General features: G+C 37.5%; 2 protein-coding genes and 1 pseudogene across 2 annotated transcripts in view; all 3 read left to right on the top strand.

Moving 5' to 3' along the window:
* LOC148207649 (uncharacterized) overlaps positions 1 to 25,825 on the top strand; it is a 51,372-nt gene that overhangs the window by 11,112 nt on the left and 14,435 nt on the right. Inside the window, 19 exon segments of the mRNA XM_088118387.1 lie at positions 30 to 104; positions 193 to 678; positions 755 to 1,096; positions 1,184 to 1,315; positions 3,252 to 3,315; positions 3,318 to 3,364; positions 3,441 to 3,625; positions 3,745 to 3,853; positions 4,073 to 4,216; positions 4,314 to 4,598; positions 5,006 to 5,225; positions 5,228 to 5,655; positions 5,748 to 5,924; positions 6,655 to 6,758; positions 6,975 to 7,267; positions 7,352 to 7,436; positions 7,524 to 7,865; positions 8,147 to 8,506; positions 8,590 to 9,079. Of these exon segments, the coding sequence (XP_087974513.1) occupies positions 30 to 104; positions 193 to 678; positions 755 to 1,096; positions 1,184 to 1,315; positions 3,252 to 3,315; positions 3,318 to 3,364; positions 3,441 to 3,625; positions 3,745 to 3,853; positions 4,073 to 4,216; positions 4,314 to 4,598; positions 5,006 to 5,225; positions 5,228 to 5,655; positions 5,748 to 5,924; positions 6,655 to 6,758; positions 6,975 to 7,267; positions 7,352 to 7,436; positions 7,524 to 7,865; positions 8,147 to 8,506; positions 8,590 to 9,079 (4,368 nt within the window).
* Positions 16,632 to 17,935, top strand: LOC148207650 (uncharacterized; annotated as a pseudogene).
* LOC111024254 (uncharacterized) lies at positions 17,875 to 19,327 on the top strand. Its single transcript, XM_088118386.1, has 3 exons — positions 17,875 to 18,449; positions 18,549 to 18,667; positions 18,753 to 19,327. The coding sequence occupies exons 1-3, from the start codon at positions 18,284 to 18,286 to the stop codon at positions 19,224 to 19,226; spliced, it is 759 nt and encodes a 252-aa protein (XP_087974512.1). The 5' UTR covers positions 17,875 to 18,283; the 3' UTR covers positions 19,227 to 19,327.

Genomic DNA, 25,825 nt, shown 5'->3' with positions numbered 1-25,825 from the left:
AAAATGATTAATTTCTATTGCTTTATCAGCATGGCCAGAACTTTGAGAGGGTCCTTCTTGCAGAAGAAAGGTGTTTGATGGAATTCCGGGCAATCGGTGGTCATGTATAGAATGTTAATTGACAGTTCTTTTACTTGTATTCTATTATATATTTTTCAAATTCACTTCTGAAGGTTACCTTTTTGCAAATAGGTTGAGTTGTCAATTAGGTCAAATGACATGTTTATCGGCACTATCCTCAAGTCATTGGAGATTGAAGACTTAATTTGTTCGAAGACCAATTCTCAATCTTGTTATCTGGCGAGATCATTTGTTCATGGAGAAGAGGCACCTTCATTTGCTAACTTTTCAAAGAATCAAGGTCTTGATACCAATGATTCAACTCTAAGCGAAGGGGATGACAATTTCTTTGAGGCAGCTGAAACCTTGGTTGACTATGCTGATTATCAAATACAATCACCAGGAGAGAGTCTTGAGTATGTAAAATCTCAAAGTTCGCTCCAACTGAGAGATTTTGCATCCCCCAGCTTCTCACGTGTTGCTGGTCTGCTTCCTCCTGGTGGCTCTGAAACTCATAATGTGGATAGTGAACAATCAGTTACATTAGATAATTTTGTAAAAGCTCAGATAGTTCTTTATGACCAAAATTCTTCTCGATACTCTAACGTTGACAAACAGGTGTGCCTCATCTCTATTGCTTAATGGCCAGTACCTAATAGTATTATGATACTAAAATTTTGAATAACTGTCCTAGGTTACTGTTACCCTGGCTACATTGTCATTTTTCTGTCGTAGACCTACAGTTTTAGCCCTTGTTGAGTTTGCCAATGCCGTTAACCTTGAGGAAGAAAGTTGTGAATCATTCAGTGATGATTCATCGTCAGGCATCGTAGGGCATAATAACCCGATAGGAGAAGATGAACAGATTTCAAACACCACGAAGGATGGCATTGTGAAAGGTTTGCTAGGAAAAGGGAAATCTAGAACTATATTCAATTTAGCGTTGAAGATGTCTCGTGCACAAATTTTTCTAGTGAAGGAAGACGAGACTGTTCTATCTTGTCTGTCTCAAGACAACTTGCTTGCTGATATCAAGGTTCTGCGTGGAAGTCTCATCCTTACTCCATAAGACGTACTGATTGTTAATGTTGAAATGTTCTTGAATTTTATCTCTCTCTTTCAGGTGTTTCCGTCCTCTTTCAGTATAGAGGCTGCTCTTGGAAATCTGAGAATCAGTGATGATAGTCTTCCAAATGGCCACATGTATTACTGGGCATGTGATATGAGAAATCCTGGTGGCAGTTCCTTTGTTGAGGTTTTTTCTTCTCTCTGTCATGCACATGTATATTATGTACATGTATATTATGTACCGAGTAATAATTACCTTTTCTATGCTATTGCGTTTTTTTTTAGAAGAGAGAGAATCGACAGTAGCAAACTTGCATGTCTTCATATTTATGTGTGAATGTTTATGATCACATGGCAAGTTCTAACCTTCAAGTGCTTTGATATAAAAAACTTTTAATGTCTCGGGCTTTCGGGCAGGCGTGGGTGCTCTAGGTATAGGGACTACCAGTTATATAAAAAAATAAAATAAAATAAAAAAATTAATGATCGCATAGCTTTGAGATTACATGCAAGCAGGACAGACATGGATACTGTCAAATAGTTTGTAAAGAAGATGAATAAAAACTTCAAACGTCCTAACATGTATTCTCAATATGAAGTAAATTAATGGATATTGAAAAGAATAGATGAAAACCACGAGTGGCAGTGTATAATACTTTGGAGCTTCTGTTATTTTATATTTATGTTTGGAATATAAAAGGAACTATATTACTTAATAAAGTGTATGAGTTGCAGAACAATAAAGCAATCTAAATAACAATTTAGAACTTTTAGTCTCCAACTCCCAAAACGAGTTGAAAAAGGAACATTCAACTTCACATTCACAAAAACATCCTCTTTTAGTACGAACGTCTCCTTGATTAATAAAAAGAAAAAAAGTTGTTAAAACTTCAATGGGGAGAGAAAATAAAACAAAATAAAGACGAGGGAAAGTAAGAACCCAGTGAAATACAATACAACCCAATTGAACAAGAAAGAAGCTACGAATAAAACTTACAATTTTCGAGCCTCAAACTTTCAGAACAAGTCTCCCACTTGTAAGAAACCAACTTCAAAGACTTTAAAATCTTGAACATCAGAATCATCGTCAAAATCATCTTCATTTTCAGGAAACAGGGCTTTGAATTTCTGAGAGGGGTTGGGTGAATCCTTGTTGAGATTTTGGGGGAGGAGGATTGGTAATCCATTGGTCTAAAGTGTTGAAACAAAATACCAGGATTCTTCAAAATAAACACAAAGGAGTGACCTTTAAAAATCCAAGGTCATCCCCCTTCCTTAAAGAGAAGCAGCAAGGGTAACTATTAGTTGAACAATCCCGTTAAGAGAACAACTCATGTCTAGTATGATTATTGTACTAACAAGTGTCCTACGCGTATTAATCATGTGTTGGAGTGTCAACACATGTTAGACACGAACATGTCACCAAAACTAAAGTGTTCACGCATCGTAGGTTCTTTATTTCTTTTCATATAACATGTCAAAGAATGAGATTAATCCACATCCCATAATTGAAACATCAATCAAGCTAACTCGGGGAAAATGATATCTAAAATGTAATTTCTTCATAATCAAACGGATTTTTTGAGTCAACCTGCTCAATTGTTTAAGGTACATATTATCGGCTCAGAGGTTTGAATCCGTGCCGAACTAAAAAAAAAGGATTTTTTTGATAGGGTGTTATCTTTTTTTTTTTTTTTTATATAAGAAACTTGAACTTTTCATTGAGACTAGTGAAAACAAATACACGGGCATACAAAGGAGCCTGGCCTAAAGAAAGGGCTCCCAATCTAAAAGAATAGAACCTATCTGATAATTAAAAAAAGCTTAGAAACAGAGCCCCACAGAGAAACATTAAATCTAATAAGATCCCAAACAGACTTGAATTAACAATCCACTATGTTCTGTGGGAACCACTTTAATTAGAATACATCATCTATGTTACTTATGTCACTTATTTGATACCTCCCAATTTAGAGAGGAAATGTAAATGACCTACACAAATAAAGTGAAGGAGATTTGTTACGTGGTTAAAGTAACTCAACTATAGAAATACTTATATTGCACCATTTAATTTTATGCTTTAATTTGGTGTTTATCCTTTTGAAGTTTGCTATATATTGCAGCTATCTTTCTCTTCATTCAATGTCGATGATGGAGATTATAATGGTTATGAATATTGTCTTTTGGGGAGCTTTCAGAAGTACGAATTGTTTATTTGAATCGATTTATCCGGGAGGTAATCTTTATACTGATTGTTATCCTGTCATGTTTTACGTGATACTATGTTTCATGTTATCTAAATTAATTTGTAGGTTGTTAGTTACTTTGTGGGTCTCGTCCCTGAAAATGCAGAGGGTGTTGTCAAGTTAAAAGATCAAGTAACAAATTCAGAGAAGTGGTTTACGACCACTGAGATAGAAGGCTTACCTGCTTTGAAGTTGGATCTTTCTCTTTCAAAGCCTATAATACTGATGCCACGAAGGACAGACAGTCTTGAGTGAGTTTTTAAAAGATGTTGTTATCTTTTGTATGTTTTCACATGACAAACATATTTATTAGTGACACTATCTTTCCCTTTGTAATAATTATTTACATGTTTTAGTTTTCCTTTGACAGTTATTTGAAGCTTGACATTGTCCATATTACCATCCGAAACACTTTTCAGTGGACTTGTGGCAGTAAAACAGACATGAGTGCAGTGCATTTGGAAATCTTGACTGTTCTGGTGAGATCCATCATTGGGATGTCTTAAATGTTAAACGTATTTGGTTGAGAAAAAAATATTGGTTAGCGTGATATTTCAGTGTTAAATGGCTTTAGAACTAATTTTGGCATGGCTAAAAGCTTCTTCTATAATGAATTACAGTCTTTACATATGGCATAGAATTTGTTTCTGGAAATTAGGTTTTTCAATGTAATTTCCTGACTGCTATATGATATTTAGGTTGATGACATCAATTTAAATGTTGCCATGGGCACGGAATTAGGGGAAAGCATAATTGAAGATGTAAAGGGGGTTTCAGTAGTCATTCGCAGGTCACTTCGAGACTTGTTGCACCAAATACCAAGTTTTGAAGTTGCAATTCAGGTAGTCATACCAACTATTCCACCTGCCATGAAACTATTGTGCAATTGAAAGTCAAGATGTAATCAAATTGTGCTTTTATTTTTTGTCATTATACCAGATGGAAGTGTTGAAAGCAGTTCTTTCAAACAAAGAGTATCAGCTTATTACTGAATGTGCAATGTCTAATATCTCTGAGACAGCAAATGTGGTGCCTCCAATAAAAAATATTTCTGCCTCTTCAACGGATATAATAGAACATGCTACTCAACAAGATTTAGATGAGATTGAATCTGAAACAAGTGTACCATCATTTGTGTCCATGAAACTCTCTGTTATTATTGACCTGGTGGAGCTGTGCTTACGTGCAGGAGTATCTGGAGATGCATCTTTAGCCACTGTGCAGGTGTTGTATTACCTGCTGAATTTTCCCTTAAACAGCTACTTTTCAATATTCATAATCCTTGTAATGAAAGACTATTATCTTGTCTTGCTCTTTTCTGTTTGGTGTTGTTTTTTTATAATTTAATTTCTTCAATAACATTAAAGTAACTATCTAATGAATTTTTTTCTTTCACCAAAAAAAAAAGACACTATCTAATCATAAGTTGTCACCAACTGGAGCCCAATAATTGGCATCTTGATCTTGAATTCTTGATACTGCGATGGTGTTGTATTTCCTTTGTCACTTGTATCTTGTTTAAGTCATTGAATTTTCAGTTTGTCCTTCAATGACACAAACGCAGATTCTATATTTCATTTCTTGGATGGTAATTTTCTCTGTGTGCCTTGTCTTTAACTTATATTATGCAGGCTAACAATGCATGGCTATTGTACAACTCCAACACAAATGGTGAAGGATTTCTTTCAGCAACACTCAAGGGTTTCACTGTTCTTGATGAACGTGAAGGAACTGAACTGGAATTCAGGCGGGCAATTGGTATTGCTAACAGCATTGGCCCAGCTCAGTTTCACATACAGACTAATGAACACAATCAGCTGCCAAGTGACGCAAATACTATAGAAGACAAAATTCTGAAGCAGTTCCTACAATGCTTATTCTTGATGCAAAATTCAGTCAGTTCAAAACATTTGTTTCATTATTAGTTCAAAAACCTCAACTGCTTGTCGCACTTGATTTTCTCCTGGCTGTTGTTGAATTTTTCGTTCCAACTGTTGGCAATATATTGTCAGATGAAGAAGATAAGAGTTATTTACATGTTACCGATGCTGTTATTTTGGATCAGTCACCTTACAGGCAGCCATCATCTGAACTGCATATATCTCCTGGAAAACCTTTAGTAGCAGATACTGAAAATTTCGACCATTTCATCTATGATGGCGATGGTGGAGTATTGCACTTAAAAGATAGATATGGAGTTGATCTCTCAGCACCTAGCAAGGAGGCAATGATATATGTTGGAAGTGGGAAGAAATTGCAGTTCAAAAACATCATTATCAAAGTATTGTTCTTTGCCCAACCTTTTTCTGTCAATCACCATTATTTGCATTAAATATTTCCAAGTAACTTCACCAACGCTTTTGACCATTGTAGGGTGGACGGTATTTGGATTCTTGTGTTTTTATGGGTACCAACAGCAGTTATTCAGCATCTAAGGTGGACGGCGTTTACTTGGAGTTGGGGGATAATATACTCCAACTGAGCTCTCAAGATGTACAATCTCAAGATATTACCGGGAACAAGTCTACCGAGTATATTATTGAATTGCAGGTTGAGTATTAACCTTTCATAATTAATTCTTACCATGTGCTGCTTATGTAATTGTTTCTATTAAAAAAAAAATAGTGGATTTCATAACAACCTAGAGAACATAATCTCATGACATGGGCCAGAGAACACTATACAGTTACTACATTCGATCCAACTTAATATTGCTAGTCACTATCATCTAAAACTGAAATCTGGAATACAATAGGTGTTTGAGCCATCCTCCTTGGTAACGGAGTTTAGTCTCGTCTAACCTATATCTAAGGGGTCCTGCTTAAAATAAATTTACCTAACAAAAGGTTAGGGATATGTAGAATAAGTACTGATTGTTGCAACCTAAACCCTCTGGCAAACAAAGGAGAATAAGATGCATCAAGTAGAGAGATTTGGTCATGGTGTCTTATCCAACATTTCCAGTTGGCACATACAAGAAGCTGAAACACAAAGAAGTGGATTTCCCTGATCCTAAAGATAATCAATGATAATGCATATTCTGTGAATTTCTCCAAAGATCATAAAATAAGTTCTATGTTATATGTTGCTGATCTTTTCAAATATTCCCAGTGTATTATTGTTAAGACCAACTTTTCTATCTTGTAGACTTTTCATTTGCAGGAATTATTTCCACACGGTTACAAAGCACCTATGCTTTTCATTGAATAGTTGTTTTAATATGTTTTCTTCCGTGCCTATGGCTTCTTTTGGCCTCTTTTAATGTAAGTGCTTCATGTAGGCAATTGGCCCTGAGCTGATCTTCTATAATACGTCAAGGGAAGTGGAGGAATCAACAATACTCCAGAACCAACTTTTGCATGCACAACTGGATGTATATTGCCGGTAAAATTTGCTTATTTTCATTCTATTGGAAATTTTGTTTGGCTGAAAGAATTAAGAAGTATACCGACATGCATCCACTCAAAGGAAAATATAGTGAGAACTCATGTACTATGCATATCTTTTCCAAATTCCATTCAGAAATGTGTATTTTTCATTACTATGGATTATTTAATATTTCCCACTTTAATAATGTTTACATGCTTATTGTGTCCTTAGGGTTCTTCTTAAGGGTGATACGATAGAATTTAGTGCAAATGCACTTGGTTTGACCATGGAGACTAATGGAATGAGGATTCTGGAGCCCTTCAATACTTCAGTAAATTATTCAAATGCTTCTGGAAAGACAAATATACATTTATCTGTTTCGGATATATTTATGAACTTTTCGTTCAGTATCTTGAGACTATTTTTAGCTGTTGAAGAGGACATCATGGCATTTCTAAGAATGACATCTAAGAAAATGACAGTGGTATGCTCCCAATTTGACAAAGTTGGGACAATTAAAGTATGTCACTACACTCTTTCTTTAACTCGATGCTGGTAGATGTCAAGATATCAAAATTTGAATCCTGCTACCACTCACGATTTTGCAGGTCCAAACAGTGACCAAGTGTATTCTTTCTGGAGGCCTGATGCTCCACCAGGTTTTGCAGTTTTGGGTGACTATGTGACACCATCGTTAGTAATCTCTTTTGCATAGTGTTTTCTTGATATTATCTATTCAGTCCGGTGTTCTTATTGATATGAGTAATCTTGATATGACAGTGAAAAGCCACCAACCAAAGGAGTTTTGGCAGTAAATACAAGTTATGCAAGAGTAAAGCGACCTATATCTTTCAGACTAATCTGGCCACCTATAGGATCTGGAGACATTTCTAATTATCACGTGAACAATTTTGATTCTTCACCTGGTGGTGATAGTCTTGGTCAAGAGGACTGCTTTTATTCCATTTGGTTTCCTGAAGCACCCAAAGGATATGTTGCGCTCGGCTGTGTTGTCTCCAATGGAATAGTGGAACCGCCATTGTCTGCTGTTTTCTGTATTGCCACTTCCTTAGTTTCTACTTGTTCCTTGAGGGACTGCATAAGTATCAGCACCAGTGTACCGTATGTCGAATATCAAACTAATGAATCTCCCGCATGTTCATTTCGTATAGCTTGTAAATGTTGTGGATATTTCATTTTTGTTCACACTTATATATTGATTGTTATATTGGTTAACACGGAGCTGTATTCTAGACATGGTTCTTTAACATATCAACTGCACTTGCAATCCAAAACACATTTAAACAATTCATTGAATTATTGATATCTAATCTTGATTGAACATTAAGCATTTACTTTGGTATAATTAATTTTGATACAATATTGTCTATTATAAGTTGCAGATGTCATTCAAGTTTTGCTTTATGGCGAGTGGACAATGCTGCTGGCTCTTTCTTGCCAGCAGATCCAATAAATTTTCACGTGAGAGGTACTGCATATGAATTGCGTCGTACGATATTTGGGTTTCCAGAAGTGTATCATGAAAAGCCCAAGCGTTCAGATAGTCATGCTTCATCAAGTCAAACCGAGACTTCGCATTTGGAGAGGCCACCTATTGTAACTTCTGGTCAGCATTTTGAGGCTGTTGCTAACTTCCAACTGATATGGTGGAATCGTGGATCAAATTCCAAGAAGAAACTATCAATATGGCGTCCAGTTGTTCCTCCGGAGAAGATATATTTTGGTGATATTGTTGTTAAAGGGTACGAGTTTCTCATTTTCTATTTCTGGTCAGTTTGTTAAAGTTTAAGTCCATGGTTAACTCTTGGTTGTTCTCTGAACTTAGATTTGAGCCTCCAAACACATCTATCGTTCTTCATAACACTAGAGACGAGGAGTTGTTTAAAGCCCCTCTGGGTTTCCAACTTGTGGGACAAATCAAGAAGCAAAGAGGAATGGAGAATATATCGTTCTGGTTGCCTCAAGCTCCTCCAGGGTTTGTTTCCTTGGGTTGTATTGCATGCAAAGGGACGCCTAAGCAACAAGACTTCAGTGCACTAGGATGCATGCGGATCGATATGGTAACAGGGGATCAGTTCTTGGAGGAAAGTGCCTGGGATTCTTCAGATGCCAGGCTAATAACAGAGCCTTTCAGCATATGGATGGTTGGTAATGAGTTGGGGACGTTCATTGTGCGGAGTGGGTTTAAAAGGCCTCCAAGGAGATTTGCTCTTAAGCTGGCTGATTCATTTGTCACAAGTGGTTCAGATAACACCGTAATTGATGCTGAAGTGAGAACGCTCTCTATAGCAGTTTTTGATGACTATGCTGGTTTGGTAAGTAAATTACTCCAGTTAGAATTGATTTTAGTTTTATGAAATGACAAGGAAAATACTTATTTTAGCACCTGGTAAATGAGCTTGAAGTAAAAGGGCTATTTATGACAGTTTTTTGCTTTAATTTTGTTTTCTTACGAAATGGTGAGAGTTTTATATTTAACAATACATCACTTAGAAGACTACACCATTTGTTATGTCTTATAGAGCTTCTCGAAGTTTTATATTGGTTCTTTAGTGTGATATATCAAGACAAAGAGTAGAGAACAGGATTTAACTGAAATTTAATTTTCTAAGTATATTTTGTATTGAATAGAAAACGATTTCTCCAGTGAATAATGTATCAGATAAGTGATTGAGAAATCAAGTTATTAGCATGCTGGAAATTAAATTAGTAGATCGAAATAAACTGGAACTAAAATAGAACATGTTGAATTAAAAGATAAACAACATAAGTAAAAACTAAGGATAGAGACAGCATAAGTAAAAACTAAGGATAAAGACACCAAAGAGACATACACGAGAAAGAGAGAAGAAATAAATTCTCAAATCGATTTATCAAAAATGAGGAATAGAGGCACTATATATAGGTTACAAGAGGAAACAAAATCTAGGAATAACCTCCTAACTTCCCTAACAAAAAAGTAGATTTATTTGCTAAATTTAAACACAAAATCTAAACAACTTTAAAACAACTTCTAACTAAGTCCACATAATCTAAACTTCTAACTAATTCAATACTCCCCCTCAAGCTGGACTATACAGATGGAACCGTTTTAGCTTGATCAACAATCTTTCAAACACGTGCCTCAAGAGTTCTTTTGTTAGGATATCTACAGCTTGATCTGATGATGAAACATACATCAAATTTGTAATTTTCTCTTCAATCTTCTCCTTGATAAAATGTCTGTCAACCTCAACATGCTTAGTACGATCATGACGCCCTGGATTGTGTGCAATAGCAATTGCAGCCTTGTTGTCACAATAGAATTCTATTGAACTATCAAACCTGATCTTGAGTTTTTGGAGAAGGAGTTTCAGCCACATTATCTCACAAATAACATGAGATAATGCCCTAAATTCAGCCTCAGGACTACTTCTTGCAACAACTGATTGTTTCTTACTCCTCCATGTAACAAGATTACCCCATACGGAGGTACAATATCCTGTCGTAGATCTCCTATCTTGAACAGAACCTGCCTAATCAGCATCTGTAAACACCTTAATCTTTCTGTCATCATCCTTTCCGAAAAATAATCAAAGTCCTGGAGTTCCTTTAAGATATCTAAGAATATGATACACGGCTTCCATGTGTTCTTCAGTAGGAGCATGCATGTATTGACTTACAACACTCACTGCAAATGCAATATCCGGCCTAGTGTGGGATAAAAATAGATTAATCTTCCAATAAGACGTTGATATCTCCCTTTATCAACCGGTACCCCGTCTAGGCTCTCTCCCAACTTATGATTGGGACTTATTGGAGTATTAGATGGTTTACATCCAAGCATTCTGGTTTCCTTCAAGAGGTCTAGTACATATTTTCTATGACATACAGATATACTAGTTCTGCTCCTTGCAACCTCCATCCCTAGAAAATACGGAAGTGCTCCCAAGTCCTTTATTTCGAACTTCTTTCCAAGTGCCCGTTTTAGTCTCTCTATTTCTTCATGATGGTCACCTGTGACGATAATATCATCTACAATGAGGATGGTGATCTTACGTTGAGAGTGCCTATAGAACATTGTATGGTCAGTTTGAGCTTGGGTATACCCTTGTTTAAAAACAGCCTTTGAAAATCGCTCGAACCATGCACGTGGGATTGTTTTAAACCATAGAGAGATTTCTTCAACTTACACACCTTCCCATCATACTTATCAATGTCAAATCCAAGGGGAAGGTCCATGTACACCTCTTCTTCCAAATCTCCATTGCGGAATGCATTCTTGACATCTAGTTGTTGTAGTTTCCAATCTAGATTTGCAGCAAGGGACAAGACGACACGAATTGTGTTTAATTTTGCAACGGGTGCAAATGTCTCCTGATAGTCTACCCCAAAAGTCAAGAGTATCCTTTGGCCACCAATCTTGCTTTATACCTTTCAATGGACCCATCAGTCTTCTATTTGATAGTAAAGATCCATCGGCATCCTACCGTTGGTTTATCTTGAGGACGATCAACTACTGTCCACGTATCATTAAGCTTCAAAGCTTTCATTTTATCATCTACCGCATTTTTCCACTGTGGATTGCTCATAGCCTCTTGAATGGATTTTGGTACCTCATAGGCTTCCAGATTGAGAGCCAATGTCTGAACTGCTGAAGATAAATGACTATAACCAACCCATCGAGCAATTGGATGCTGAGTACACGATCTCACACCCTTCCTAAGTGCAATAGGGAGATCAAGATCATTAGTATTGTCTTGAGGCACAAGGGTAGATTGTTCAGTACCTAAGGACGAGATGGATTCATTACTTTGCTGTTGCGGCTATGGTGGCTCCACTCCTCTTTGAACCGTTTGTCGCCGAGAATAAGCAAGAGTCTCAGGTTGCTTGTCACTTCAATTTGAGTTGGCTTGATCATCTTCATTATTACAGGAAATAATAGGAACTGACTCTTCTATCTGAGTAATTGGGACGATTGGGATAGGTATTTTTGGCTGAGGTGACTCGGTATTTAAACCATCAATCTCATGTATTTTTTCCTGTGGGGACTCAATTTTGGTATTTAGATCGTCAATCTCCCAAAAATTTCCATCAAGATTAATTATAATAGGCTTAGTCTCCCTCTTAGGGGAATTTAGGGAGAAAAAAGATTGAGACTCAAAAAATATGACATCCATGATAGTGTAAAATTTATTGGTGATTGGACAATAGCATTTATAGCCTTTTTGTGTAGGAGAGTAACCAAGGAAGACACACTTTCTGGCTTTTGGCTCCAATTTGTGACGTTCATGATCATAAACATGAGTAAATGCAGTACATCCAAATATTTTGAAGGGGATTGTGAGGACAGATCAGATTTGAGGATAGATAGTGAGTAAGATTTCTAGCGAAGTGTTAAATTTCATAACACAAGAGGGCATCTGATTAATGAGATAACAAGCAGTAAGGACAGCATCACCCCAAAAACAGTTAGGAACATAATTGGTGAACATGAGAAAACGGGCAGTTTTTAAAAGATGTCTATTTTTCCTTTCAGCTATACCATTTTGTTGGGGGGTAATGACATAGCAACTTTGGTGAATGATTCCATTTTGAGACAGGAAAGTACCCAATGTTTGATTAAAATATTTTGTCCCCTTATCTGTGCAAAGAATTTTAATTCTCGTATTAAATTGATTATGAATGAGAGAATGAAATTGTTGAAAGATTGATGCAGTTTCTAATTTTTCTTTAAGTAAATAGACCCAACAAACCCTAGTGTGGTCATCAATGAAGGTAAGGAACCAACGTTTACCGGACATAGTTTTGATGCGAGACGGCCCCCATAAATCACTATGAATGATTGTGAATGGATTGGGAGTTGACACACCTCGCAATTAAAAAGGTCATCTTTATGAGAAAGTGAAGGATAAAAATGTTTAAGATACTGAAAGCTCGGGTGCCCTAAACGGCGATGTAAAATTAGAATTTGTTGTTCTCTAGAATTTAACTCACCACCAACCTGGAGAACTTGTTTATTTCTTAGACTTGGTTCTCTAAAGTAGTAGAGCCCTTCAAAGCCATCAGCACTGCCAATCGTCGTTCCCGTTATCAAGTCCTGAAACAAACACTTAGAGTTAGTGAACAGGGCCTGACACTTTAAATCATGAGTCAACTTCTGAACAGAAATTAGATTGCAACATAATTTAGGCACATGGAGCACTTAGTGCAATGTAATGTTCGGGCTAAGAATAACAGAACCGAAGCCCTTAATAATGGTCGATGACCCATCTGCAAGCTTGACATGTGTTTGAATCGGGTTGGGTGAGCACATGGTAAACATATCATGAAAAGCGGTCATATGATCCGTTGCACCCGAATCTAAGATCCACTGATCGAAATGCTGCTGACTTGTTAAAGCTGCACTAAAAATACCTCGTTGTGTCATGAAACTTGACGAAGGAGTAGACTCAACCGGCGGTGTTAAGAGACAATAGAGCTGTTCAAGTTGTGCCTTCGAAAATGGAGGGAGTGGTGGCCAAATCTTGGGAGTTTGACACACTAGGGCCTACTTGATAGCCGGAGGAGCTGGTTCGAGAAGATGGAGTATTTGTAGGTGGAGGTGGCCGATAATCCCCTGATAAATTCTTCCGTTGAGGACGACCATGGAATTCCCAACACCAATCTTTTTTATGGTTTGTGCGCTTACAATGATCACACCATAGGTTGTTCCGACGAGTAGATCGGGATGAAGTTGGTGGTGGACCTCGTGCCGCCAGAGCTGATGATTCCAGTGAGAGGGACAGAGGTTTTGCGTGTGTATCACCCATCATCACACGTTTACGGCTTGACTCCCAGCGAACTTCTGCGAAGATTTCATCAATGGCTGGGATTGGCTTTGTGGCAAGTAAGCGGCCACGCACATCATCTAATTCCAGACGAAGACCTGCAAGAAAATCATAAATTCGTTCCTTCTCGACGTGTTTGCGGAAGCGTTCAGCATCCTTCGAGCTCTTCCATTCGAGATTGCGACATAGATCAAGTTCAGCCCACAACCGACGTAATGAGCTGTAGTATTAGGTGACATCAGATTCACCTTATCGTAAGGAACGTGCCTTATTGCGTAATTCAAACAATTGAGCCGAGTTATCAAAATCAGAAAAAGCTGTAGTGAGCGCATTCCAAAGATCCTTTGCTTTTGAGTAGAAGATGAATGATTCTTTAATGTCCTCCTCCATCGAGTTAATAAGCCATGCCATGACCATTGAGTTTTGAGTATTCCACACGAAAAAAGAAGGGTCAGCTTCATCTGGTTTTGCTATCGTGCCATTGATGTACCCTAGTCGACTTCGACCACGGATAATTTTGAAGAGGTAATTTGGAGATGTAGAGACTAAGGTTGGAGAGAATCCAATGTTCTGTATTCTCATTATTAAAGTCTATATATATAGACAAATATACGAGGTTGACCTAATCCTATAAGGAGAAGGTAAAGGACAAATTAATATTAATACAAGAGTATAAAATATACTAAAATATCTATACTCTAACACTCCCCCTCAAGTTGGTGCATATATGTTAATCATGCCCAACTTGTTAGACAAATAATCTATTCGTGCTTCATTCAATGCTTTAGTAAAGATATCTCCTAGCTGCTCTCCAGTCTTCACATACCCTGTAGCCACCAATCCTTGCTGTATTTTCTCACGTACATAATGACAATCAACTTCAATGTGTTTGGTTCGTTCATGAAATACTGGATTAGATGCAATATGAAGAGCTGCTTGATTATCACACCAAAGTTTCATTGGAGTGGTGATGCCAAATCCCAATTCAGTCAGAAGCTGATGTATCCATACTAATTCACACACCGACTGTGCCATAACTCTATATTCTGATTCAGCACTCGAACGCGACACCACGTTTTGTTTCTTACTTTTCCAAGAAACTAAATTACCTCCGACAAATACACAATATCCTGAGGTTGATCTTCTATCTTCCTTAGAACTTACCCAATCAGCATCTGAAAAACATTCAATATTAAGATGACCATGATCTTTATATAACAAGCCACGTCCAGGAGCACCTTTCAAATAACATAGAATATGTTCCAATGCGATCCAATGGTCAGTTGTAGGAAAACTCATAAACTGACTCATAATACTGACTGGATAAGCTATGTCTGGCCTCGTAACCGTAAGATAATCCAGCTTCCCTACTAATCTCCTATACTTCTCAGGATCTTTCAACAACTCCCCCTTCCTTTGTAAGGTTCAAATTAGGTATCATTGGGGTACTATGCGGCTTAGCAGCTAACTTTCCTGTTTCAGTTAACAACTCAAGTACATTCTTTCTTTGTGACAAAAAGATCCCCTTCTTGCTCCTTGTTACTTCAATTCCTAAGAAATATTTCAACATTCCCAAATTGACTATGAAGAAAAGACTTGAGTGATAGGATGCCTGATGAATCATTACCAGTAATCACAATATCATCAACATACACAACTTGTAAGATAACACCAGACTCAGATTTTTTATAAAAAACAGAATGATCTGACTTACTCTTCTTCATTCCAAAATTCTCAATCACCTGACTGAATTTTCCAAACCAATTGAACAGAGCATAGTGAACCAAACCAATTGAACTGAAACAAACGAACCGGACCAGAACCGGTATAAATCAACCAAACCGAACCGTAATGTGACGAACCAGACCGAACCGAACTTGAACTTGATGAACCAAACCACTTGAAACGAAACCGGTTGAACTGGGCCGCTTGAACCGGATCAGGTGTTTTCTAGAACCAGAAACCCTAAGTGCTACCCCACGACAACTAGAGGGGCAAAGGCGATTGGCGGTGACGGAAGCACACGGCAACTAGCGGCGACGAAGGTGTGAAGAACGGCGAGACGAAACCCACGAATAGCAATTGGAAAACAGCAGCGTTGGCAAATCAACAAACGGCGGCGGCTGGCAGAAGCGTCCGGCCGCGGTGGCGGTGGTGGTGGTCGGCGGCGACCGACGGTGACGACGGCGGCGGCGGTGGTCGGCGGCGGCGGTGGTCGGCGGCGGCGGCGGTCGTAGTGTTGGATAGCAATAAACAAAACCCTAAGGGACAAAACCCTAATGGACACAAAACCCTAATGGGCATCAAAACCCTAATGGGCACAAAAATTTTAGAAGAAACCTAGAAACCTAGAGCTCTGATACCATGTAGAGACTAAGGTTGGAGAGAATCCAATGTTCTGTATTCTCATTATTAAAGTCTATATATATAGACAAATATATCAGGCAGTGTTTTCGAGGTGCACCCGGGCGCTCGCCTCAGGCGAGGGGCGAGGCGTTTTCGCCCAGGTGCGCCTCGCAGGGTGCCCAGGCGAGCGCCTTCAATCGGGCGCTCGCCTTTGGGCGCCTTGGCGCGCCTGTCGCCTGAGGCAAGGCGATCGCCTCCTTCAAGGAGGCGATCGTCTTATTATTATTATTTTTTTTTTAATTTTTATAGGGTTTTAGTTTTTAAAAACCCTTCCCTTCCTCTCGACAACGAAACCCATCTGCCTCCCTCTCCACGTTCATCTTCAACCTACCCTTCACCACTGTCGTCTTCGCCGGCCCCATCTCCGACCACCACTGTCGCCGTCTGCCCCCGCCACCGCCAGCCCCGTCTCCGACCACCACCATCGCCGTCTGCCCCCGCCGCCGCCGCCGCTCACTCCGATAGGCGATAGTTCGTAGGTTTTTTTTTTTTTTTTTAAATTTCTTATATCTCATTTACTCCTTTTCGTTTCCTCTCTTTTATTTCACACAAAAGTTTTCTAAATCTTTGGCTTTCTTCACACTTCACAGTGGCTCTTTAGTCTTTCCTTTACATTTTTTTTTTTTATCTTCCAAATTTGAATTATATTAGGATGGAAGAAGGTGGAAACAAACGCAAGCATCCCGGTTGGCAATACATCATATTGGATGATCCAAAAGATACAAACACGTGCAAATGCGTGTTTTGTGGAAAAATTACCAAAGGTGGAGTTTGCCGAGCAACAAACCATTTGGTTGGGGGAAATAGAAATGTAAAGGCATGTTTGAAATGCCCAACTAATGTGAGGGAAGAGAGTAATGCCCTCCCAACGTATGAAGATTTAACTTTGATTGAAGAAGATGATGAAGATGAAATGGAAGTAGTTGGTGGTAGTGGTAGTGGATCTGGATCAACATCAACCCCAATGAACAAGCGAACAAGAATAAACACAGGTGATAATGTGAGTAGTATGGGTGGGAGAGGGAGAGGAATTGGAAGTGGAAGTGGAAGTAGTAACTCTTGTAGTCCATCAGTGTTAAAACCACCGCGACCAAAGGGGCCAATAGATAAATTTGTGTATCAACATCCTGGAAAAGTTGTTGATGATAGAAATCGATTGAAGAGGTTGAAGCAATCAACTATTACTGAAAAATATGATAAAGAGGGGAAAGATGCTACAGTGCAATTCATCATGCGTTGGATATATCAAGCAGGTATTTCTCTAAATACTATTCGCTTGAGAAGTTTTGAAGTGATGCTAGAAGCTGTGGGGCAATTTGGCCCTGGTTTGATACCTCCTTCTTATCATGAAGCTCGAGTAACGTACTTGAAAAAAGAAGTACAGTACACAAAAAATCTTATGGGCGATCATGAGGTAGAATGGAAGAGAAATGGTTGTTCGCTGATGTCAGATGGGTGGACTGATAGGAGGGATAGGACACTAATCAACTTTTTAGTTCATTCATCTGTTGGAACGTTGTTTATGGAATCCATCGATGCATCTTCATGCATCAAAACTGGAGAAAAGATTTTTCAACTCTTAGATGGAATGGTGGAGAAGATTGGAGAAGAAAACGTTGTCCAAGTTGTGACGGATAATGCCTCAAACTATGTCCTAGCTGGAAAACTTTTAGAAGCCAAGCGACCTCATCTATATTGGACACCATGCGCTGCTCATTGTCTAGATTTAATTTTGGAGGATATTGGAAAGATTGAGCAGGTGAAAAGGTGTCTTCGGAAGGTTGTGGCACTTAGTGGTTTTATTTACAACCACTTGTACGTGCTAAACATGATGAGAGAATTTACTAACCAACATGAATTGGTAAGACCAGCAGTGACTCGCTTCGCAACTTCATTTTTAACCCTAGCCAGTATTCACAGAAATAAAGCCAATTTGAGGAAGATGTTTATTTCTGAGAAATGGACCACCTCTAAATGGGCGAAGGACCCAAAGGGGAAGAGAGCAGCTGAAACCGTTATGATGCCATCTTTTTGGAATTCAGTTGTGTATACTTTGAAAGCATCGGGCCCTTTAGTTCGTGTGTTGAGGCTAGTAGATGGTGATAAACCAGCTATGGGTTATATTTACGAAGCTATGGATAGGGCAAAGGAGGCTATTAAGAGTGGTTTTAATGGAAATGAGGCGAAGTATAGACCGATTTGGGAGATTGTTGATAAAAGGTGGGATTGTCAACTTCATCGGCCTTTACATGCAGCCGGATATTATTTGAATCCATCTCTTTTTATGACAACAAAGAGAGAATAATGCAAGATCCTGAGGTCATGGATGGTCTGATCAAAGTTATAGAACGATTAATACCATCTATCGATGATCAAGTTCAATGTTCAATCGAATTAGAATTGTACAATGAAGCAAAAGGCATGTTTTCGAGTAATGTAGCAATAAGGACGAGGGGTGTTAAAACACCAGGTAATGACATTATTTATTACTTTTAGTTTTAAATTTTTAATAGACATATTTAAGTTTGAACTACTAAAATTCTAAATCATTTGTTTAATATGTGCACAGCTGCATGGTGGTCTCTTTATGGTGTTAATGCTCCGATTTTACGAAAGTTAGCCATGAGAGTCCTTAGTCTAACGTGCAACACTTCTGGCTGTGAGCGCAATTGGAGTGTTTTTGAACACGTAAGTGAGAATAATTTGGTTTTTCCCTTGTTAGTTGAAGATTGAAAAATCCACTTTTGACTCTACATCGTTAATAATTCTGTAGATTCATTCCAAGAAGAGGAACATGTTAGAGCAAAAGCGTCTTAATGACTTGGTTTATATAAAATATAACCAAGCACTTAAAGAGCGCTACACTCTACAAGACCAACTTGATCCAATTACTTTGGATCATATTGATGAAAGTAATGAATGGTTGATCGGAACACTCGAAGAAGAAGATGGTCAAGAAGAAAATGAGTTGGTCTTTGATGATGACGACCTCACATGGGGAGATGTAGCCGAGGCTAGTGGTGTTAGAGAACCCATCAGGCAAACTAGAACATATGTAAGATCTAAAGGAAAGTCGCCTGCTACTCCTGCTCCTACAACTTCAAGAGTTCGAAAATCAGTGCAAGTTGTGGTTAGTGATGATGATGATGACACCGAAGAAGAAGAAGAAGAAGAATTGGAAAAGGAAGATTGTGAGGACGTCCAAGATGAAGAGAATTTAGATTTAGATGAGGATGATGAGCTTTGATTACTTATATTTACTTTTTGTTCTATTTCAGACTCTACAATTTCTTAATGTTGCTTGTCTTTATTTGGAACTAAATTTATAGAATTTGGTTGTTTTATGCATCTTGTTGACATTTACTATTTTGGTATTGATTTTTTTAAGGTAATTTATGCACTATATATATAATTTTTACTTATTTATCAAGGTGCGCCTCGCTTCAATCGGGCGTCGTCTTTGTATCGCCTCTCGCCTCAAGGCGATCAAAGGACTCGTCGCCTTGCGGTGCGCCTTGCGCCTCGAAAACACTGATACCAGGTTGACCTAATCCTATAAGGAGAAGGTAAAAGACAAATTAATATTAATACAATAATATAAAATATACTAAAATATCTATACTCTAATAGGAGAGAAGTGTTTTCAGAGATAGAGATGTGAGGTGTCGTGGATGTGCTTGTAGGGAGAGAAATTGAGGTCGTATTCAATCCTTCGGAACTCTCATCCTTGCGCACATCAGTCATCATGGCTGTTTTAACCATTCTGGTGTCAATCTAAACCTAGCTCTGATACCATAAAAACTAGTGTTAGAATCCATATAAATGAATTAAATTTACTCAACCCATCAGCTTAAGCTTTTGGGTTGAGTGGTGGTTTATTCACTCTTAAGAACTAGGAATAGAGACACCATAGAGACATACACGAGAAAAGAGAGAAGAAATAAATTCTGAAATTGATTGATCAAAGATGAGGAATAGAGACACTATATATAGGCTACAAGAGGAAACAAAATCTAGGAATAACCTCCTAACTTCCCTAACAAAAAAGGAGATTTATTTGCTAAATTTAAACACAAAATCTAAACAACTTTAAAACGACTTCTAACTAAGTCCACATAATCTAAACTTCTAACTAATTCAACAATAAGAAGTCTGATTCAAAGAGGGTGGAATTCTCGAGGAAAATGCTTAAATTTCTTCTCCCTCTAATGGTGAATTCTCTAGCCTTCATCCAGGATACTGTGTAAACTGAAATGATTTGAAATTTGAACTTTGGACTTTGATGAGTTATACTATCGAAGGAACCTCAACTAACATGTTTTGAAGAAGATTACCCCTGGGGGTTTTGTATCTTGAACATTTTTCTTTTTCATATATCAATGAAAAGTTGTTTCTTGTTCAGAAAAAAGAAGATTCGACTGGGCTAGGGATATTAGAGGAGGACATCCTGGGCAGTTGAGTCGAGGGGAGCAGGTCAAGAAACTTCAGAGGGAGGAGGGAGCTTAAGAATTTTACTTCAATCAATTAATCATGTTACAGTGTCTTCAGTGGGGAAGTGATAAATAATATTTCTTTCTTGGTCTTTAGCCAAAAGCACCACTATCAATTTAAAATTCTCCCCGGATAGCTCCATTGCCTCAGAGTATGTGATGGGTGAGTTGAGCACCCCTTTGGTCAGAAAAGCCGTGGACATTGATAAGGAAATAGACAACGTTGGCCCTACTATTTTCCAAGAATTAAATGCCAAAGCTATTTTGAACCGAAAACCATAGGCCAACCATTTTCCACCTGGTATGAAGAATACTAATAGACTAATTCAGCCCTTTTCCACCTGGTATGAAGAATACCTGTAACAACCAAAATAATAATAATAATAATATATAAATATACATATATTTAAATTATTATTTTTTAGTTGTTTTCTTTTATTTTCTCAAAGATAAACATTTTTTTGTTTTAGAAATTATTTTTAAAAGATAATTTGTTCTTAGAATTTAAAAAATAAAAAGAAAGAGTTTTATTAAATCTTTATCTTTTTATTATCCTTTTTAAATAAGGATTCATTAGGGTTTGTTATAAAAGCCTTTAAACCTTAGGTTTTATTTTCTTAAACTGTTAGACCTAGTTTTCTCTCAAAGAGAAAAAGAAAAGAAAGGAAGAAGAGTTTGGTATTTTCTCTCAAAGATCGGTAAGATTTTCTTCTCATTGTTTTAGTTTTATTTTTCTTGATTTGTAGTTCTTTAATTCAGTTTATTGGGAAAAGTTTTGAGGGCTTTGTTTTTTAAAATAAAATATTTTAAGGACTTTTGCCCTAAAAATTTTCCAGAATTTTTGGTTTGAATTTTTTTATTTATGAGATTGTTTTTGGGCTATTTTGAGACTCTTTTTGCATAAAAAGTTTACCTATTTGTATCCTATAAATTATAGTTTGTTGTTATGATTTTTACATGAAAAATTATATATTTTTACCAAGTTTTAAAGGTTTTATATACGGTTTTCAGATCTCATTTTTCTATAAAAATTAGTAAATTGTTAATTGTTTTATGGAAAATTCTTGGAAGTTTTATTTTATAAAACGGAAAATTTTTCAGATTTAAGATCCCCAAATTTTCAATTTTTTAGAAGGTTTTTAAGCTGGTTTTATTGAGAAACTTTTTGTAAATTTAGTTCGTATTGATTTATATCGATTCTTCTAATTTTAAAATTTGTTATTGTTGAATTTAGAGGCTTTTTTAACCTAGTTTTCAGATCTTGTTTTGTAGCCCCAAATCCATACTTTCCTAATTATTTTACATAAAAAAGTGTTTTGAATGGGAAAATTGGGTAGATAAGATTTGAGTTAGTAATTGGTTGAATTTTAAATCCTTGGATAGGATTTAAGAATTGATTTTGGATATTGGTTGTTTCTAGGCCTCTAAGTTGACAACTAACAAGGAAGAAGTAAATTAGATTCGTAGGATTTCTGAAAGAGGTAAGTAATTTATCATATCCCTTCGAAAAAGTATTGTAAGTGATTTACCGTATCCCTTCGAAAAGTGTTGTAAGTGATTTGTCATATTTCAAAAAACTAAAATGTATTTTGGATTTGATAGGAAGATTTGAAATTGATATCTTGCATATGAAATTGAAGTTTTATTATGGATTTGAAAACTAATTTGGCAATTGAAATTAGGTTTATTTGCAAAGTATTTGAAGTATTCTTAAATGATTTGATAAAGTTTTGTTTAAATTTATTTAAAGGTTTGAAATTGATATTTTGTTTATTTGTGAATTATTTGAAATCATGTTTTGGAAGATTGATAAAGTTTATTTTAAATTATTTCAATGTTTTGAATTAATTTAATATTGAAAGTAAGTATTTGTTTTGCATTTTATTTGAAAGATATTTTGATTGATTTGATAGAGCTATCCAGACATGTCATGATTTTGTTTGGAGGAACGTTTTGCTTATTTGGGGTAGTAGCTTAATTTGGAATTGATGGATTTCTGTTCTGGCTTATTTGTGGGAAGACACTTTTGTGGTTTGGCATTCCTTGGGAATGAAGATTCATGTGTGTGTTATTCACTCACATGGCCTCACACTTAAGTAATGGTCGATATTATTTCGATAACTCTGTTCTGGTCGATATTATTTCGACAACTCTGTCCTAGTCGATATTAATTCGACAACTCTGATAGAAGCTTCTGATTGATTTGGTGTTACCGACGGGTAACCACATATGTTCTGTAGGCTACCCAAATAATGCAACATTCCACCCTGATTTTGAAAGTATGAATGAATGTAAGATTGTTTTGAATGTTTGAATGATTTAGTTATTCAAAAGTTTGAAAGTTGTACCAAGTGTTTTAGAATGAACTTTGAAAGTTTCGAGTGAAAGAAAGTTTGTTTTGAAGGATTTGAAGTTTGTTTGAATGAATAGAAGTTTGTTTTGATTGACTGGAAATTTTATCTTATTTGAAGACTTTTGTTTTTGAAAATCTAGTTTATTTTTAAAGTTTTGAAAGTTGTATTAAACATTTTAAAGGACTTTAAAAGTTTTGATTTGTTCGTATTTTTGTTTACAAATGTTTTGAAAGGAAAATGAATTTCGAAATTCGATATGGAAATTGCTTATTGAGTATTTTTGTACTTATTTTTTTTTTTTCTGTTTTCTAAATGTTTTCAGATGAAATGTTCAAGTGACTACTCAGATAGTGATTGAGGAATAGCGTTCTGGCATGAGGAGTTGAAATCTTTAGTATTTTCCATTGTTATTAGCTTATGATAACTTAGTTAGTTCTTGTAGTTATTCTTTGGCTTTATTATAGTGTAGGTTTTTTTTTTTTTTTTCAAAGTTGGACTTGTTCTTATCTTTTGTCATAGTATCGTATTAAATAAAGAAGTCTTTCCGTTAATTTAGTGTTTAGTTGTTTACGCTTTCACATTTTGTCAGAATGACCGTATTGGAAAATACGGGTTGTTACAATACCAATAGACTAATTCAGCCCTTTCCTCTTTACTTGTCTCGAAGGAAGACTAACACTTTTCCTGAAAAGGAACTTGCAAAGCCTTTGATAGCTTAAGGGACAAAAGCCATTGTACTTTTTATCAATATTTCAAATGCCAGTTCTTATTAGCAAACAAATTGAGCAAGGTTTGAGATCATTTTTTTGGGATATAGTCAGAAGAGTACATTGAAACACTTGGTCAGGTGGGATATTGCCTCTCGTTGCAAGGAAAAAGGTGGTTTGGGTCTTGGGAGATTTTTGTATAGAAATCATGCTTTGCTAGCCAAATGGGGTTGGCGGTTTAGTATAGAAACTTCAGCTCTTTGGAGGCAAGTTGTGGCAAGCATTTATGGTATTGACCGTTTTAACTGGAATGTTTCTGGGAGAAAAATTGGTAGTCGTCGTAGTCCATGGTTTTGCATTAAAAAACAGTGGTCGTTGGTGGCAAACTTCACCTTTTTCAGGGTTAAGAATGGCAAACGAGTTCTATTTTTCCATCCTTATTTTGGATCTCTTCTTCTCCTTCTGTACCAGTCCGTGATGCTTGGGACTCACATTCTTCTTCTTAGAGAATTGAAGTTAGGAGAATGCTAAAGGATGAAGAATTGGAAGAATATTTATCTTGCTGTCATGTTTAAATCTGATTTAGCTTTGTGATGATGAGGATTAGTTGAAATGGAGTTTAAACTCTTCAGAATCCTTTTCGGTTAATGGAGGTTATTTTGCGTAATCCAGACCAACCAGCGCCCTTGCTCGCGCGCGCCCCACGCACACCAGCGCACTGCCCGCGCGCGCACCACGCATAACTTAAGTCATTGGAGGTTATCCTTCGAAATCCAAGCCCACCAGCGCCCCCCTGCGTGCGCGCGCCCAACGCCACCGGCTCCCTGCGCGCGCCCACGCCTCCAAGCGCCCCCTACAAGCGCGGTCCACGCCCACCACCGCCACCCGCGCTCGCGCCCCACCACTCGCGCGCTCCTGCCACCACCTCTTCTCGCTCCCCACTCCCCCAGCCCTCTCTCGCACGCGCCCACCCACCTCCACCCGCACCCCCGACCCCCTCGCGCCATGCCCACCGACGCCCCCTTTCGCGCCCACCACGCAGCAACATCCCTTCCGCCCACAGCACGCCACACAAAACTTCATTTGTTGGACAATCCTTTTAAATCCGTGCAAACTCTAAGTTGTACTTTATATTTTAAGATTGTATGTGAGAAGCGTGGTGCCCCAAGATTGTAAGGTTTTAGCCACGTGACACCAAGCAACGATCGCTGCACTTGCCATCCCACCCAACACCCATCACACGAGAAACTATATCTGGAAAGCGATGGGAGGATCATGGTGAAACAAGATTGTAAGAATTTAGTCACATCACACCAATCCACAACCCGTGTAGTCGCCATTGCACCCAACACCCATCACACTAGAAACTATATGTAGAAAGCGTGATTGTAGTCATATTTATTTTTGGAACTAAGAATCATAAAAGAACGTTGCCCACAAAATGTTAGAATGCTATCATTGTCGGCTTAAATACACGAAAGGGTACTATGAGTGACAGAGTAGAGTGGCCTTGCTGCCACAATACACTACGTCATTCGTTGCTTTTATTCGTCCCTCGCAACACATAAAACTCATTTATTTTAGTGTCGTGGTTGTTATAAGATAGGCAAAGGAATGACACATCCGCTTAGTGCTATCAAACTTGTTCAATTTTTTCCATGTAACGTGGAGGCTATTACTAACCACAAGGCATGCTGCATCCACCAAGTCCACCCATGCCCGCCCATGGCCACCCGACACCCAAGATTGTAGAAAATATATCTAGAAAACTTCGATTGATCTGAATTTTTTTCTGGGACCTAAACATCACAAAAGAACGCTGCCCACAAAAAATTAGAATTTTTCTCAACATCTAGTTATTTTTTTTTTTTAAATTTTAAAAATTCATAAATTCATAAAAAATAACGTGTTGGTTGAAAAATTATGAAACTTGTTTTTTAGACTCATTTGAATGTCCGAATGATAGATCAACAAAGTTGTTTTTTAGGCTCCCTATGTAAGCCTAGAGTTGGTTCTTCATCTCTGCCTAAGGAATTTGTTTCAAGATTGTGGAATTCGTGCGGCCCAAAAAGGGTGAATGTTCTAGCATGGATTCTCCTTAATGGGGAAGTAAATACTTCCGAAACTCTCCAAAAGAAGTTGCCTAACATGCTCCTCCAACCTTCTATATGCGTTTTGTGTGCCGCCACTTGCGAAGACCAAGCGCATTTGTTTCTCTTTTGTTTACTGGGATCTTTTCTTTCATATGTTCAATTTAGCTTGGGTAAATGACTTCAATTTAGCTTGGGTAAAGGA

Source organism: Momordica charantia, unplaced genomic scaffold, assembly GCF_013281855.1.
Source record: "Momordica charantia cultivar OHB3-1 unplaced genomic scaffold, Mcharantia_2.0 BLBB01000121.1, whole genome shotgun sequence".
In the NCBI taxonomy this organism is placed as follows: domain Eukaryota; kingdom Viridiplantae; phylum Streptophyta; class Magnoliopsida; order Cucurbitales; family Cucurbitaceae; genus Momordica; species Momordica charantia.
The sequence above is the reverse complement of the archived record's forward strand: the minus strand, read 5'-3'. Positions and strand labels throughout refer to the sequence as shown.